Genomic DNA, 18,364 nt, shown 5'->3' on the forward strand with positions numbered 1-18,364 from the left:
GTACAGAAACCATCCATCTTCTTCTTCTTGACTGGGCATATATTTATCAGCACAATGCCCAGATATTCACCTTTTACAACGTCAGGATGTCATGAGAAAAGTGGTGGCTTTCTTTGCTCACATATACTTGCTGAACTTAAAGGGCAAGCAAGCATCAGCTACAGCATCCTAGACCAAGACCCACAAGGAGAGGGATATTGTAAAACACCAGGTTCTGGAAGAGACTTCTATGACACAATGACATACTCTGCGGAAGGTAGACAGTCAGTTCCATAACTCCGAGAGAAAGATTGTACCTCACGTTTTAGTTACAGTCAGCGGAGCGGCAGCTCTCGCCATTCTTCTACATAACGAACGACCAAAAGCCAAGTCATGTAAAGGCTCTCTTTCAGGGTTGGTTCCATCCGACAGAAGTGGAAGATCCACCTATAGCAATAATATCTGAATGCACAGAAGAAAGCAACTCTGGCTACCGACCAGCCAGTTCCACGTCTCCAACTCCATGGTAACCGTTCCTGCTGGAAGCGAGTTTATTGCGCTACCAGTTCCACACAACCCACAACTTTGCCCATGTCTCTACTGCTGACGTTAGGAACACCTACTTCACTCCAACCGGCATAGTTTGTCCCAATTCATAACACCGTCGTCGATGTTAAAGTAAACGTCCCGGAACATTGGCAACCTTTGACTTGTGTCGTCTGAGATAAGTATCAGTTTCCAGTATGAAGTTCCCCATCAGAAACTAAAGACGGTGATTGTGAACGGTCACTCATGATACTCCTTCGGTCTTCTGACCCACAATGGCCCGGATGGGGCTACTTCGTCTGGGAGGTCTTTGAGTCACAACGTTCTACCAACAACTCTGCTACAATTCCAATCACAACAATGACGTCAGAGCTGAGCTTCGCTGAGTCTGAGGTTATGTATCCAACTGTAGCGGTGATCGTTGGAAGTCACTGGCGGTTATTCATGTAAGGAATCTAACTGATTGAATAAATCTTAATATTATAAAAAACTTAATATTTGTACTAAATTTATCGCCAATTCATGAAATGCGTATTATATGTAACTAAGTACATCTAGATGCATGTACGACATTGGTTATGGAGTGTTGAAGGTGTTGAATGGATTTTTACCTATAGATGGCACTGTGCACCTGAAAGCTGATATTGATATTAATGCCAGTGCCAAGACTTGTTCTAATTCATTAAAAAACCAATTCACTTAAAGTGAGTGCAAAATACCCAGATGCATAGGAATTGGTCATGCAGTCTTGATCTTCTTTGATGGTCAGCGTACAACGCAAAACACAATTTTGCAGATTCTGATGATACCGTTCGGTATGGACTTACAGTAACAATTTATTAAACATACAAAAACGCATGATGAAACACTTCGCCAAGCGCGAAATCGGATGTTCAAAAGATTCACTAAATTCACCCTAATAGGGTGAAAAGAAATTGAATTTCAACGGCTGTTCTGTGCTGCGCTTATGAATTGCATGCGCAGTGGATAGAGTTCCTTCCAGCTTAAAGCGGGATGCCTTGAATTATAAAGTCAGTGAGCAGCAGTAGTCTAATCTTAGTTATTGTACACAAACAACAAATAGTAAACAATCTAACTTGATACGTAAAGGAACGCATGTTAAGGATCTAGGACGTTTTCTGCTGTATGTCGAACAGTGGGTGGTTCGATATCTAAGCTATCGGAAAACCTTCACTTCTGTTGAGTAGTGGCTATTTTCTTGAAATCGTAATTGTTATTTATTCACAGGCGCGAGCTTTTATATGTTATGACAATAGGATTACCGATTTAACTGTGTATATATAGTCTCATTTGACTATTTCACCACACGTTCTTCTTACCGAGTCACTTTCGATACTTAAAGCACATGTCATTATTTAGCGTTGTCAAATTTCTAACTGTGATATAGATATGCCTCTGTCACGAACCATAAACTCAATGTCTGTTTTATTGACACCTGGGTGTCTACTTACTGCCTATCTGCTAATGATAATATACAATATACAACTTCCATCACTAACCACAGGCAATTTGAATTCGACACCTATCAGGCTTTCGCCATAAAAACGCATTGATTTATGGCTCGTGCACCTGAGTTCTGTCTCTGTCGCATTATGTAATTACACAGACAGGCAAGTGTGATAATTGTACACATGACATCTTTATGATGTTTGTTGATTGCAAAATGTTATACACAAAAATAAGCATGTATTTACAAACCCAACATTTTTATACACACTAAAGAGCCCTGAGTGTATCGGCAAAGGAACCTAGATAATGAAAGACTTCATTACACTTAAGTGCACGCCACCCAGCTCTGACTGGATTCGGGTATCCTGGGTGCTTCGTTTCGAGTGAAGTAAACCCTAGTACCAAATATTGCACTTTTGATTTGCGTGATTGCACGCTTATAATTTTGTTTTTATTTTTTTTTTTTCATAATCAGCAATGTATTTTATATGTCATGAATAAATGATAATTGTGTTTTAACTATGTTTTATGCTTTTGGTTGCATCTAAGCTTTAAGGATTGAATGAGTCTTATTCATTTTACCTCTTTGATGAAGTCCATACAGGCTTGAACATGCATATTACAGCCAAGGAGAACAAAGATATCATTATGTAGATCCCGCATTGGAACTTTTCTTAAATATTTCTTGTCCTGACATAGTTTTTTATATGTTTGGCACCGAATAAGGGATTCCACATCTGAAGTTCCCCCAGCAAAAATATGGTGGTCGTAAGAGGCCAAATCTGTTGGGTACTCAGGCTCTGTGGCACTGTTTATGGTGTGTCAATATACAATGCCTCATAATATGATTCAGTGGATTGCCTTGTCCACCCCTTCTTAACAGACCGTCATTAAAAGGTGCAGGAATACACCATGCACACAAGCATGACATGTTCACCGTTGGAATGACAATAAGTCATGCACATGGGCATGGAATGTTCTAAATATCCTTCGTTTACTGTTTAATACCTTATGTACCTATGTTCTGTGTATCGTAAGGGGGAGGGGTAGCCTAGTGGTTAAAGCGTTTGCTTAGACCCGAAGCAACCCGGGTTCGATTCCCTTACATGGGTACAATGTGTGACGCCCATTTCTGGTGTCCCCTAACGCCGTGATATTGTTGGAATATTGCTGAAAGCGGTGTAAAACCATACTCACTCACTCACTCACTGTATCGTAACGTTCTTGAATGCAGCAGTCAGAAGAACAACAACCATATTACACTAGCTCTTAATTGAGATGCATAAGTTTTATTTCAATTTGTTTGACCTTTATTACTTTAGAAATTGGAAACGGTGTGCAGACCTTTGGACATAGTTCTAACCATTTAGATATTTAGACTTACATCCTGCAACAAGTATGGATGCAAGTGGAGGCTCACACCATTTCCATGGCAGTTCTTATGTATTATAGCGTTCTTGAATGCTGCAGTCAGAAAAACTACAACAATTTTACACCAGCTCTTATTTGTGGTACACAGTTTATATTTCTGGTCACACCTTAGTCTGATGATAGGTTTGGTGTTTGTACACTAAACTGAATTAATGGCAGTTAGCCAAAGTCATGATGTTTGAACCTGGTAAAGTAAATGCATACGTAATAATACATCTACAAAATCATACAAGAGGAATCTATGTTTTCAAATTCAAGTGCAGTCATTATAGGCATAAGGGCTTGGTTGTGTCTTTTACCAACTAATATGATAAGAATTGTTACACATTTGAAATTTTCCACACTGCGCATGTCAGCTTGGCACAAGAATCTCTCCAAGAAGTTACCGATGCCCTTATGAGTGATGTACTGTGATGCCTGCCTGTTTTGTCCCTGATGAGACGTTGGAAGGTGGCTGGATCCTGTTTGAGAAAGAAAGACAGAACTGGAGTCAGAAAGGTTGAAATGAACTTTGCAGGCTAGGTCAGTGGAATCTCGCCAACACCTAAGCAATGGGTCATACATGCTGACGTAATTGGCATTCTTTCCATGCAGGAGTAGATAATCAGAAATTTCATACGTATATCCAAGATTTTAACTACTGGTTTATCTTTGGCGTCAGGAAGATGCTGAGAATGATGCAGCTGATGATCCATCCTCAGTTAAACTGGAGATTGCAAGTCCTTATGGGCAAGGAAAACGTAACACCAAGTTGAATTGACGTTCCAGAGGTGATGACAGCGATTTACAAACTCATGGACAAGGAAGCTGTCATCGAACTAAACCCAGCAGATCCAGGACTCTGGTTCTTCTCTCTGGTACAACAGAGATCCACTTGAAGATCCTCAACCAGGACTACCTGAGACGACCACCAAAGTTTCTGGATGAAGTCTATGTGGGACCTGAGACAGTCGATCTCCATACAGGACCACATGGTCTCCATAGATCTGCAGGATGCTTAGCTATGCATATAACACAGACTCTCAGAAATATCTACGCATTGCTGTTAAGGAAGACTGTTCCATTTCTTGGTCTTACCAGTTAGAATAGCCATAATTCCGTGGCTCTTTACGATGATAACAGACCCATTAACCTGTGCTGTGCCGTCTCCATCCTTTTCGCACACCTGGATGTCCCTTTCTTTGCACTCTCCTCGTAACAGATAGAGAACTGTGTCAATATTTTAATGATAGTTTTTAAAAAAAGATTTTTTAGGACATAAATTCTGCAAACAAATCACAGAGTTGGTCTGATGTTTTGGTTATGATCAGCGTTTCATTGAGTATTATATGTTATTAGTTTTCGAGTTAGATTGCAATTCATCGGTCCGCTTTTGAGCCAAACGGACTATACACGTGTGAGAACTATCCAATGATATCTAAATGTCAGACGGATTTTCAAAAGGGGTTTCCTTAACCGTTTCTCAATCACTTAAACCTTTGACATCTGGTCTCTATGACTACAAGTGTCGTCGATTCCAGCAGTTGGGAATCAGAATCTAACACCTCAAATGGTAGACTACGACTAAAATGCGAAGAGAGTCATATCCAATCAGAAATAACACTTGTTCCTCTTTGGAATGGACGAGATACGGACCGGGAGTGATGTCATCGTGACGTCATCCGAACTCACTGTGTCATCATCTGAGTGATCATTAACCAAGAATTGCATCATAGTCCACCAAGTCATTAAGTACAGCTGCATGAGACTTGAGAGTTGTCAAAACAAGCAAACGCCAGTCTATTTGTCTTATCAAATTTGATTTGTAAGATATATGCTTGTCTTCCTAGTCTAGTCCGGGAAACTCGGCTGTGGATTCGACTATCAAGGATGGGCAGGCCTTTTAAATCAAGTGTCAGAGGGAAGTATTATCAACAGTGATAATAGGTTTTAGAATACTACTTCTAACACTTGATTTAAAGGCCTGCCCCTTCCTTCACCGGATTCCCAGAGTACATTTCACTAAATGTCCATTAGAAAATTAATGAAGTGTCCCGTGCTTACCGGGGAGTCAACTCCTTCGGATAGCGCATGGGAAGACAATGTGGACGTAAGAAAACACAACTCAATGGATTTTGATTAATTTTATTCAGTTAAACCTGAGGATCAGAAACAAGTTTCTTGAAAAGGTATTCTAATCATTGTTGATAATACTTCAAAATTAATTTCCCCGGCCGCATCATACCAAAAGACGTTAAAATATGGTACTTGTTGGTCCCTGCCTGGCACTCGGCATTAATGGGTACAACAAGGACTGGTCGGCTCGGAGTCAGTATAATGTGTCTGAGTGGGGGTATTCATGCTTCACTGCGGCATGGTATCTCCAGTGGGCTAGCACTATAAAACCAGCTTAAGTCTGGGCTAGTACAAGCAGCCGCACATATGTACATATACACACGCATGCACGTCGTCATATGAGCGAAATATTCTCAAGCACCGACGTTAAACCTAATTTCACCTCACCTCACCTCACCTCACCTCACCTACCTCACCTCAAAATTACTAGTATTCCTTTGGGGTCCTAGTTGTACAATAAAAAGCTGATATAATCTCATTAAACTAGTATTTCTCATAAAATATATCTTTTTAGATTCAAATAGAACCAGCTTTTAATCTCACTCGGGTATATTTTAAGGTTTCAAAGTCTATATTTACAGTGGAATTGGGATTGTGCAACCGATAAGATAGCAACATTCTTTCCTATATATGTATATAAGATACAGCCTTGTTAGCTGATTGTCACTGATTCTCTTGTTTGTTGATATATCTATCGTGATAGCAGCAGAGATGAAATATCTTACACTTTTCGTGTGTATTCTATCAACTGCAAGGTGTGATTACACCGTGTCCATTTATCCTGAAATTCTCAAGATTGGGGCCGCATACTCATTTCAACCACGGGCGATGGAATGGTAAGAATGGACTGGACAGCTCAACAACTATTCCTCTTGTCAAGGGAGTTGGCGCAACCGCAGCCAGATGGTTGAACAGAGATTTGGGAAATGGGTTATTTGAGAAGGTAAGACACATTATATTGTTTCTGAAACTTTAATGAGAATTGTTAATTGTCTTCCCTTAAAAGAGTGAGTGAGTGCGTTGTATTTAAAGCCGCATGGAAGAAGAAGAAGAAGAAGAAGAAGAAGAAGGGTTTATTTTGTATAAATGCCATACGACCCATCGTACAAGGTGGTACAATGGTGATTTTGGTTACCATTTTCATACAACAACGCTAACAGGAGCAGAATAAACATGTTCTAAGAACTTGACAAAATTATTTATGATGTTATTGTCGGATGATGTGCATATGCTGCGGAGTGAATAATAATATCCATGGACCGTTTTCGGAATGTAACGCCGACGCATATCCTCATAGCGTTTACAAATATAGACAATATGGATTTCATCCTCAATACTTTTACAGTGTTTACATATCATCATTGCAGGAGGCAGTACCTATTCTAATATATTTGATACCTAGTGCATTACACCCTGATCTAAATAATGTGAACAGACGCTTGCACTTATTACTTATGTTCAATGATAAATATTTTTCACAGGTCAACAGAGATTTATGGGACTTATAGAAAGACAGCGAAGGAACATCTAGGGACAAATGCCACAAATGCACATGGAAGAATGTACCACTTACATCACAGCGTGACTGCTTGATATGGGAGGAATGTTTTAGACTTTAGACTTTGATGATACCTACGATCAGGTTATGTTGTTCACATGTCCAGAAACCCGAAAGAGACGAATAGGGATTGTTACCATAGGTTTCTGGCATGCTCAAGGGACGTAGGGCGGTGGGGTAGCATAGTGGTTAAAGCATTGGCTCGTCACGCCGAAGACCCGGGTTCGATTCCCCACATGGGCACAATGTGTTAAGCCCATTTCTGGTGTCCCCCGCCGTGATATTGCTGGAATATTGCTAAAAGCGGCGTTAAACTAAACTCAGTCAGTCAGTCAGTCAAGGGACGTATTTCTGCATTTTGAATTGCTGTGTCAGGGTCAGCGTCACTCCTGCACCCTTTCATTTAATGGCTTATCCCAAAGTTCATTAGATTACCAAACTTAATGACTATTTAACCTTCTATCACGTTTCATGGCAGGCACCTGAGGACCCCCACAAGAAGGGCTATCCTGACCCGAAGTACTTCGAGGCGAATCAAAATAAGATCAGCAGCAATTACTTAAACGTTATGAATGGATACGGAAACCCTGAAATGGTCATGGAAATAAAAGGTATTTCAACATTTACACCCAAATGAATAAATGGGTGGAGGAATGTCTCTTGAGATTACATACCCCTGCCATACTATAGTTTGGCATGAAATGCATGTGGACCCGTTTTTTTGTAAATATCTCTTCATCCAATGACCCAATCGATCTCAAACTGTGCAAGTGGATGTTTTGTCAGACAACCTAATCACATTGTAAATCGCCGATTTTATGCATTTGTATTAAAGAATCTGTCTATGTAACTGTCAACAAAATAAACAGCAGACCGCAGACTGCTTGCAGAGGTAGGGAGCCAAATGACCTGTAACAGCGGCAGTGTTGGGTCATAAAGGTAAAAGGCATTTCATGCCAAACTATAATCTTCTGTAGTCGGAAATATGTATATGTTAATTTGTATGCTCTGTACGTGAGAAATGCCAACACTGTTGATTTGCATTGTCCTGGCACCACTCATGCTGACATAGTGCCGGATTTTGCTGTCTGTGTAGGCCTCTTTAAATATACCGATGTGAGTTGGTGTTTCCGGATAGGTCTTCGGACGACAGAATGGCAGTAACCAGAACCAAGCTGACATCTATGTCAACGAATGTGTTCACTTGTGTATGGATGAAACAGATGGCATGTTCTAGCACTACCGGTATTACCGGTTTACCGGTATACCGTAATACGCTTTTCAGAAGATATGTATTACAATATTTTTTTTCAGAACCATAACATATATTTTTATAGGGACTTATCATGTACAGTCTAAGTAAACTTAGATTCAGTATTATTTGTTACACTGCTATATTGAGTCTAACAAAACCTTGTGGAAGGTCGCGTCAGGTAACCTTTGTTGGACCTATGACCATCCAATCAAAGGCGAGACGGCCGAACGGATTTAACCAATCAGCCAACGGCTACTATTTAGGGTTCGGCGAGACTTACAAAATGGATTTTCCCGTCCCCGGTCGCCAACACTGATCTCCCAACAAACGAAAATCCGCATAAAACACATATATTTGACCTGCAGTATATGCGCTTTGGGGTTCCTGTTGACATGGTTATCATAAGCTAATATTTCCTCAAGTTGACATGCTTGAATACTGACAAATGCTATTTTCAGCGAATGTTTACCTACTGCTGTGGCGTGCATCACTACGAACCGATCGTACGGAAAATAGCATTCGGAATCGTTCGGGTACAAACTTTTCGAGGTAAAAGGTTCAAAGTTCGCGATTTGGTAAGCTGTGTTCTGATTGGTCAATTGAAAGGTTACCTAACGCGACCTTCTACTAGGTTCTGTGAGACTCAGAATAGCATTGTAACGAATAATACTGAGTCTAAGTTTACTTCGGTAAGTTTACTTAGACTGTTATAATGTAGAAAATAGGATAGGCATGTACAATTAGTGTCACTTACTGTCTAACACTTAATTTCGAATAAGTCGCAATACGTATCGCAATACGGGTACCTGAATCTATTTGCCAATACACAGCCCTATCATATCAAAGGTTTTATACACTTGAACGACCAGGCAGAGATGCCGCTTTTCACGATGTGACTGGACAGTATGCTTCACAAGGTGTGCTGCGTTTTGGCAAACCCTTTCAAACTGAAACCTTGTTTTCATTGCCTGAAGTGTGCTACTAAACAGTGGCATCATCGACATATTATCATCGTCGATAGGTACATCACTATGATGAAATACATTAGGGGTTGCTTAATTAAGTTCCATGTGTATATAACGAGCGGTTGTGTACTTTTTAATCTACGTATTCTCAGCAATTCTATAACCCTTTTCTCATCTGTTATTACGGTGATACTCGCTGGATGTTGAGTATTGAATGTATTGCCTGTTGAAATATGACAATTTAATCAACTGTTGAAAGTGGAGTTAGACCCTGCTCACTCTAATTCATAGGTTTGATAATACATATTCAGGTGTGTATTGGCCTCACTGGATGGACACCTCTGCCCACCACGGATTCTTCCTGAACAACATCGATGCTGCAGCTGAGTTCGTCTTCCTGCTGGTCGATGCAGTCAACAAAGGAACCAAAGGACAAGCACCTATGTTCTTCGAAGTCATCAATGAACCAGAAAGTCAATGGAAGAACACGGACTGGAATACCTTTATCAAATTTCATCAGGCTGTTGCTCTCGAAAATTAAGGCAAAATATCCCCATATGAGGGTTGGAGGTCCAACGTTAACTGGGGCTTCCATTTTGTTTGATCGTAATGACTTTAGGAATTGGAAACAGTATGCAGACTTTTTTGATATGGGTCTCAACAATTTAGATTTTTTCTCATTTCATTCCTACACAAGTATGGATGTAAGTGGAGGCTCACACCATTTCCATGGGAGTTCCGAAGCTAAGCTTTTGGACTTCTGGATCTAGTTGAGAGCTACTCATAAGAAGAAAAATAAGTTGTTGGATATTATAGTCAGTGAATTTGGTCTCGGTCCAGTATCAGGACTTGATGTACAGAAGCCATCCACCTTTCTTGACTGGGCATACATTTACCAACACAATGCCCAGATATTCACCTTTCTACAACGTCGGATGTCATGAGAAAAAGCCGTAGCTTCTGCTCACATATACTGACCTTAAAAGGGCAAGTATTAACTCATAGCATTCTGGACAAGACCCACAAAGAGAGGGACATTGCCCAAGCTTTCAGGTTCTGGAAGAACTTCTATGATACAATGACATACTTACGAGTAGACAGTCAGTTCCACAACCTGAGAGAAAGATTGTACCTCACGTTTTAGTTGATCAAACGAAACGGCGGCCTAACCATTCTTCTACATAACTATGACCAAAAGCCAAGTCATGTAAAGCTCTTCGACAAGGGTTGGTTCCATCCGACAAGTGGAAAGTCCACCTGTGAATATCTGAATGCACAGAAGAAAGCAACTCTAGCTACAAACCAGCCAGTTCACGTCTCCAACTCTATGGTAACCGTTCCTGCTGAAGCGAGTTGTTACTTCCAGTTCCACACACTGTAAGCCACAACTTGCCCATGCTCCTACTGTGACCCAGAAAACGTACTACTCCACCGACATGGTTGTCCCATTCACAACACCGTCGTCGATGTTAAAGTTAACGTCCCGAACATTGGCAACCTTGACTTTGTTCGTCTGAGAGTTGGTGTCAGTTTCAGCATAAAATCTCCCCATCAGAAACTCAAGACGGTGGTTGTGAACGGTCACTCCTTGACGTCCTTCTATTCTTCTGCAGACTCACAGTGGCTCTGTGAAGACACTGTATGGGAGGTCTTTGAGTACAACGTCCCCAACAACGTTGTACACCAACACAACAACGACGTCAAACTTAGCTTCTCTCTGAGACTGGGGGTTATGTATCAACTGTGGCAGTGATCGTTGGAAGTCACTGATGGTGATTAATGTACAGAATCCCAATAACTGAATAAATTCGGTTACAACATAGAAGTTGCACTTTACTTTATTTCAATGTGATGGAATGTGATATAAATCTCACCAAACCATTAAAACTTGTACTTGAAATTTGTTACTTCATTAGGTCCATGTAAAATAAAACAAAAACATCTGTATGTTTACAGATATGTTGAAATTGTAAAATTTGCCATTATTGAAATCTATGTAACTGATAAGAAAGGGCTATTAATAACAGTTCAGTTCAGTTCATGTCCATCTGCCTCTCAACAACAATCAAATGTATGAATTAAAAATTGATCTAACAATAATCATAAACCTCATTTTTATCAAAAGAGTTTCCCAGGGTCACAATTCTCGAAAAGGTGAGGTACAATGACCTTGTCACAATGGTTAAGGTATCTAGAAAGATTGCTTCACACATACACACGCACGCACGCACGCACGCACGATCGCGAAAAAAAGTCAGATTTAGGATCCTGTTGGGTACAGACGTTTCAGGACTATGTGCCTTATTTATGTTTTGTGCACTTATCCCAATTTCGAGTTATTTAATCATTTGTCGTTCTCATTTGAACCCAAACGGACTATATATCCGAAAAAAACACTGTTTCAGCAGTATGACTTTGATTAATGAGGAATTTATGTAGAATCTGTTTGCACAGAAGCCAAATTGAAAATTTTATATATATGTACTTCAAGTGATTCTTTTGGGTATAAAATGTACATTTCTCTATAAACGTATTTATACAATACACTTACAATTATTTGTTGTTTTAATCTAAATCACATCACATATATACGTCTTCCATTAGTGTCTTATTAGTGTAATAGTGTCTATATTTGTAATGGGGATTGTGCAGCTGATAAGATAGCAACATTCTTTCAAAAGAAAGTATATAAGAGGTCCTATTAGCTGATTAGCACGGAGTTAATACCTAACGTAAAAGCAGTGGAGATGGAATGGTTGGCACTGTTCGTGTGTCTACTATCAAGTGTAACATGTGATTACACAGTGTCCATTTATCCTGAAATTCTCAAGATTGGGGCCGTTACTCATTTCAACCACGGGCGATGGAATGGTAAGAATGGACTGGATTCGCCGGCAAGTATTGCTCATGTTAAGGAGGTTGGAGCGACGGCAGCTCGATGGTTGAACAGAGATATGGCAGGGGGACTATTTGAGAAGGTAGGACATTGATGTACTGGATAAGCACATGGTAGCGGTATGGATGTATCTGATAGCAGATGGTAGTGATATAATTATCATTTGTGTACATTTAACTGATCAACATTGAGGTTTTAGATATGTGGGTTCTAAGTGAACGCTCTACTGCAGGGAGTATAATTTGAAACAAATGTCAACTTTATTCGCATATTTCTCAAAACGTGTTATGTCTTCTTCATATATACTTTTAAACAAGTAGGGATATTCAATGAAAGGTGTCACAACTATTGATATTTTATATCATTAATGAGATAAATAGTTTAACAGTGTAACGGGAACATCTGACTTAGATTTGCATCAGTCGTTGATTGTAAAACAAGTCCAAAGTAAACTTTTGAAAACGAAAGAAGTTCACAACACGTTGGGAATGCAATAAATATATTCTAAATCCATATACAACCATACACCATGGATCTCAAGTAATATTACCTCAAAACTGAATATCATTTATTTCATATTTTAGTTGTTGAAGTTTGAAATGTTCACATTTCGCGTGCACGCACGCACGCACATTCACATAACAGTTGCATCTAGTAGTTAGTCAGTAGAGTTTTATACTGCCTGTTACAATATTACAGGATTATGACGAAATTGATTCTGTGAGGAATGTTTGTCCTCGCACAGGATATGGCGTGGTCGACTGAATGCACATTTTATGACGACGTCCTAACATGATGACCAGTGAAGTAATAATTGCACATCTATCGAACTGAACCCACGCCAACTTCTTCCTTTATACTCTCGAGTTATGAGGCTATCTATTTTCTTGACTCCACCTAACACTGAACATTCAGCAAAGACATATTATTACAAGTCGTTTTTAGATGTGAATATATAATAATAATAATAAATGTGAACTTATAATGCGCCTTTTCCATGCACAAGGCCCATGCTCAAAGCGCTAACAAAGTGTGTGGATAATATACATATATACAATGAGGGACTAGTAGCTAGTCATAATGCAGTGAAAAGAGATGAGTCTTGAGCAGTCGTTTGAAGGAATGAAAGTCAACTGCTAATTTAATGGTGATAGGGAGAGAGTTCCAGAGTAGAGGGGCAGAGCAGGCAAAGGATTTCCTTCCAAAAGTTTGCAGTTTGAACAGAAGCACAGAGAGTAGGTTCAGATTCTGGTTCAGATGTGAAGAGGTAACTATGACTAACACTGTATTCCATTTCATGGCAGGCATCTGAAAACCCCAACAAGAAGGGCTACCCTGACCCCAAGTACTTTCAGGCCCATCAACAGGAAATCTGCACCAAATACTTGGATAATATGAATGGATATCACAATCCTGAAGTTGTCATGGAAATAAAGGGTAATTCAGTTTTAACCTTGGTGTGAATGAAAGGTTTCATGTCTGAAATGTGTTCATGAGAGAGGGAGAGGGAGAGGGAGAGGGAGAGGGAGAGGGAGAGGGAAATTGAGAGGCAGAGGGGACTACTATACAATTATTGACTTCTAGTGAGGTTGATGAGAGGCGAAGCCGAGGTGAATATCACACGTCCAAGGTCGATAAATCATTGGATCAACCGAACTGAAGTCAATAATTGTTTTATTATAAGACGAAAGTACTGAATACCTGTTTTTCTGTGACACAGTCATGAATCTTCGTGGTGTTACGTTGTCTGCCATTTTGATACAGACGGGATGTAACTCTAAACCAACACAGTCACAGGGACGAAGCGATGCCTCTCGCTTCCTTATCTACATAATGCACGCAGTGCGGAGTTCACAGCTGGAATATCCCAACTCTATTTTAGGCACGGGAGGTGCTTCGATTGTTAAATCAACCTTCTCGTAACGTGACGAGGTTGACATCGCTTAGCGTCAAAGCTGTGATGTAACCAAGTGGGCCAATCAGAAGGGCGGAAATCTACCTGTCATATAATAAATACAGTTGTACTACGTCAATATTTGCCATTGTTACCCACCTGGTTTGTATCCAGGTATCACTTGGCCTCACTGGATGGACACCTCTGACCACCACGGATTCTTCCCAAACAACATCGATGCTGCTGCTGAGTTCGTCTTCCTGCTGGTCGATGCAGTCAACAAAGGAACCAAAGGACAATCACCTATGTTCTTTGAAGTCATAAATGAACCAGGGAGCCAATGGCGGAACACGAACTGGACAACCTTTATCATATTTCATCAGGCTGTTGCTCAGAAAATTAAGGCAAAATACCCCCATATGAAAATCGGAGGTCCAACATTAACTGGAGCTTCTGCATATTTTGATCGTGAAGACTTCAAGATTTGGAACAAATCAGCAGATTTTTTGGACATGGCTCTGACCCATTTAGATTTTTTCTCATTTCATTCCTACACAACTATGGATGTAAGTGGAGGGACGCATCATTTCCATAGAAACTCTGAGGCCAAGATATTTGGTCTTCTGGATCTAGTTGAGAGCTACTCTCATAAGAAGAAAGGTTCTCAGTTCAATGTCATTGTGAGTGAATTTGGTCTTGGGCCATTAACAGGAATTGATGAACAGAAACCATCCACCCTTGTTGACTGGGCATACATTTATCAACACAATGCCCAGATATTCACCTTTTCTACAGCGACGGGATGTCATGAGAAAAGTGGTAGCTTTCTTGCTCACATATACTGATCGTAAAGGGCAAGCAAGTATTAACTATAGCATTCTGGACAAGACCCACAAAGAGAGGGACATTGCCCAAGCTTTCAGGTTCTGGAAGAACTTCTATGACACAATGACGTACTTGCGAGTAGACACTCAGTTCCATAACTCCGAGAGAAAGATTGTACCTCACGTTTTAGTTGATCAACGGAACGGCAGCCTCACCATTCTTCTACATAACTATGACCAAAAGCCAAATCATGTAAAGCTCTCTTTCGACAAGGGTTGGTTCCATCCGACAAGTGGAAAGTCCACCTGTGAATATCTGAATGCACAGAAGAAAGGAACGCTGGCAACAAACCAGCCAGTTCACGTCTCCAACTCCATGGTAACCGTTCCTGCTGAAGCCAGTTGTTACTTCCAGTTCCACACAAGCCACAACTTTGCCCATGCTCCTACTGTGACCCAGAATACCTACTACTCCACCGACATGGTTGTCCCCATTCACAACACCGTCGTTGATGTTAAAGTTAACGTCCCGAACATTGGCAACCTTGACTTTGTTCGTCTGAGGGTTAGTGTTAGTTTCAGCATGAAGTCTCCCAATCAGAAACTCAAGACAGTGGTTGTAAACTCTCACACCTTAACGTCCTTCTACGGCCTGCAGACCCACAATGGCCCGGATGAGGCTACAGTCTGGGATGTCTTTGAGTACAACGTCCCCAACAACCTGCTACACCAACACAATAACGACGTCAAACTTAGCTTCTCTGAGACCGGGGGTTATGTATCAACTGTGGCAGTGATCGTCGGAAGTCACTGATGGTGATTAGTGTACTGAATCCCAATAACTGAATAAATTCGGTTACAACATAGAAGTTGCACTTTACTTTATCTCAGTGTGATGGACCCGTGAAGATCCAGGTTAGAATATTGATCTTCAGTAACCCTTGCTTGTCGTAAGAGGCGACTAACGGATCGGGTGGTCAGGCTTGCTGACTTGTTTGCCACATGTCATCGGTTCCCAATTGCGCAGATCGATGCTCATGCTGTTGATGACTGGATTGTCTGGTCCAGACTCGATTATTTACAGACCGCCGCCATATAGCTGGAATATTGCTGAGTGCGGCAACACATGAAATGCATGCACTTTTAAAGAAAATCTATCTTACAATAATCATAACCGTTTCTTTTATCGAAAGAGTTTCTGTTTTCCTTGTGTCGCCAGGGTCAAAATTGTCAGAAAGATGGGGTGAAATGGCCCTCTTACAATGGCTAGCGTATCTAGAAAGATGTTCCGACAAAACACATTTTGATTATGATTAATGCCAAAGTACAGCTGACCATCAATTCACATTCAGGTGAATATTACAATGTTTATTATATAATATCATAACTTAAACCTCCCAAAATTGCATTTGAATCCACCAATTCGTTCAAGAAGTCGAAAATGTAAACCAGTTGTGGGCGACGACAACGAATGCTATGCAGAAGCCGACGACCTCCGACGACATAAGCTGCGACAGAAATATCATGGGAATTGTTCTTACCCTATCCGTCTTAACATAGGGTTTTATGTAGACTTTGGGCAATGGGGTAGCCTAGTGGTTAAACAGTTTGTTTGTCACGCCGAAGACCCGGGCTCAATTCCCCACATGGGTACAATATGTGAAGCCTATTTCTGGTGTCCCCCGTCGTGATATTGGCCGAATATTGCTAAAAGCGGCATAAAGGTATACTCTCATTTGGATAGCTTTCAGAAATTTATCTGCAGGATTAGCCCGGCTGATTTAGAAGATTCCAGTCCTCTCTTGTCGCCCAAAGCAAAACTCACTCACTCATTTAGACACATATTACGCCCACTATCTATAAAGCAAACACATCTATTCCCACTAAGCTGCCAACGTGGAATATCATGACACTATATAACTTGTGAGAACACATCTTCCAAATACAATCACCTTGTTAAAACCTACAATGAATCGACTGTGGAATCAACAACATTCAGTCTTATTTTATCATGTATAATTGTGCATGGTCACGCCTTAAAGGACAAGTTAACCAATTTTGGCAAATACTGATTTTGCCATAATGGATAATTATGTAGCATCAATATCACTTTTATTCCACATAATCCTTGATTACAGTGCTCCTGTTAAAAAGCTAACCTTTTTTACATCGCCTCTGAAAGTATGTTTCAAAGGGTTAGTGCTACTTGTGCAATGTGATTCGGATTATTCATTGACAAAGTAGCATTTCTAATCAATTTAATCGATATGCACCCGAGATAAATTTTCATGATAAAGATCACTTGGCTTTTAGCAGAAATTTCTCTAGATACCTTTAGAACTTAACTGACAATACACACTACAAAAGGTGTGAGTGTTATTATCTGCCTATAACGTTGAATATAGTATATAGATATATAATATAGTGAAGACGTAAAGCCCAGAGTTATAATAATAATAATGGCCATTTATAAAGCCCCTGTTTCCACACACTTGGATAACTCAAGCTGCTTGTGAGGCTCTAAAAGAATATGGTCACATGTATGACACCGGGTACCTATTTTCTGCTGAGTGAACAAAGGTAGTTTTGAACAAACTCACTTGCCTTAGGTCCTAGAAACGCTCAGGAGTCAAGCTCCGTCACGGTCGCCAACACGGTCACCCACCAATGGACTCCCTGAGAAGTGAGGGAGTGAGTTTATTTTTACGCCGCACTCAGCAATATTCCAGCTTTATGGCGGACTCTCCGAGAAGACAGTACCTACCCAGGTAACTCCTACAATGGTATGTACAATGACATCAGCAGTTTTACAAGAAAGAATGTCAGTATTATCTTATCATGTATAATTTTGCATGGTCACTCCTTAAGGGTCGAGTTGACCAAACATAGCAGCTTTAATACGTCAGGACATATTCAATCACAAATAGAATGTGAATGGGTGTGAAAACCGACATCCGCCATTGAAGGATTATCCTTAAACGATTTAAACGGTTCTTTGTGTTTGACATGCTGCGAAGTTCCAAGGCACCCAGTTTGAATATTGTTTATTAGGAGTCTTCCTACTTTTCAGATACAAATTCACCCGAGCATGGTGATTAGTGGAGTGAGTTAATATTTAACGCCAAATCGGCAATGTTTCAGCCATATCGTGACGAGAACAAATCTGACGTTGATAAAGAATGTGTGGATTGGTGGGGGAATCAAGGGAACATGTCACGAACTATTTGGTGAAGACGTTCACCACAGATTCTATACGCAAAGGAATTCAGTGTGAAACCAAGAACGTGTGTACAAAACCAATTACATAAACGTGGTAGTATCCCGTTTTTGAAAGCGTTGTGGTCACTGATCCGTTAAGGTGTAACATTTCCTGAACACTAATATGATGAACACTTGGGGATGATAATAGTTATAACACTTTGTACCAACTT

General features: G+C 40.4%; 2 protein-coding genes across 2 annotated transcripts; both read left to right on the forward strand.

The window, feature by feature from the left end:
- Window positions 1–885: 885 nt before the first annotated feature.
- LOC124271698 lies at window positions 886–9,860 on the forward strand. The gene is made up of 4 exons (XM_046706859.1): window positions 886–971; window positions 6,337–6,484; window positions 7,578–7,710; window positions 9,631–9,860. Exons 1-4 carry the CDS (start codon window positions 886–888, stop codon window positions 9,858–9,860), a joined length of 597 nt encoding a protein of 198 aa, XP_046562815.1.
- A 2,187-nt stretch (window positions 9,861–12,047) lies between these two features.
- On the forward strand, window positions 12,048–15,799 carry LOC124271700. The gene is made up of 3 exons (XM_046706861.1): window positions 12,048–12,297; window positions 13,520–13,652; window positions 14,284–15,799. The coding sequence occupies exons 1-3, from the start codon at window positions 12,067–12,069 to the stop codon at window positions 14,952–14,954; spliced, it is 1,035 nt and encodes a 344-aa protein (XP_046562817.1). The 5' UTR covers window positions 12,048–12,066; the 3' UTR covers window positions 14,955–15,799.
- The last annotated feature ends 2,565 nt before the right edge of the window (window positions 15,800–18,364 follow it).

Source organism: Haliotis rubra, unplaced genomic scaffold (genome assembly GCF_003918875.1).
Source record: "Haliotis rubra isolate DU_JTF1 unplaced genomic scaffold, ASM391887v1 Scf1624, whole genome shotgun sequence".
Taxonomy (NCBI): Eukaryota; Metazoa; Mollusca; class Gastropoda; order Lepetellida; family Haliotidae; genus Haliotis; species Haliotis rubra.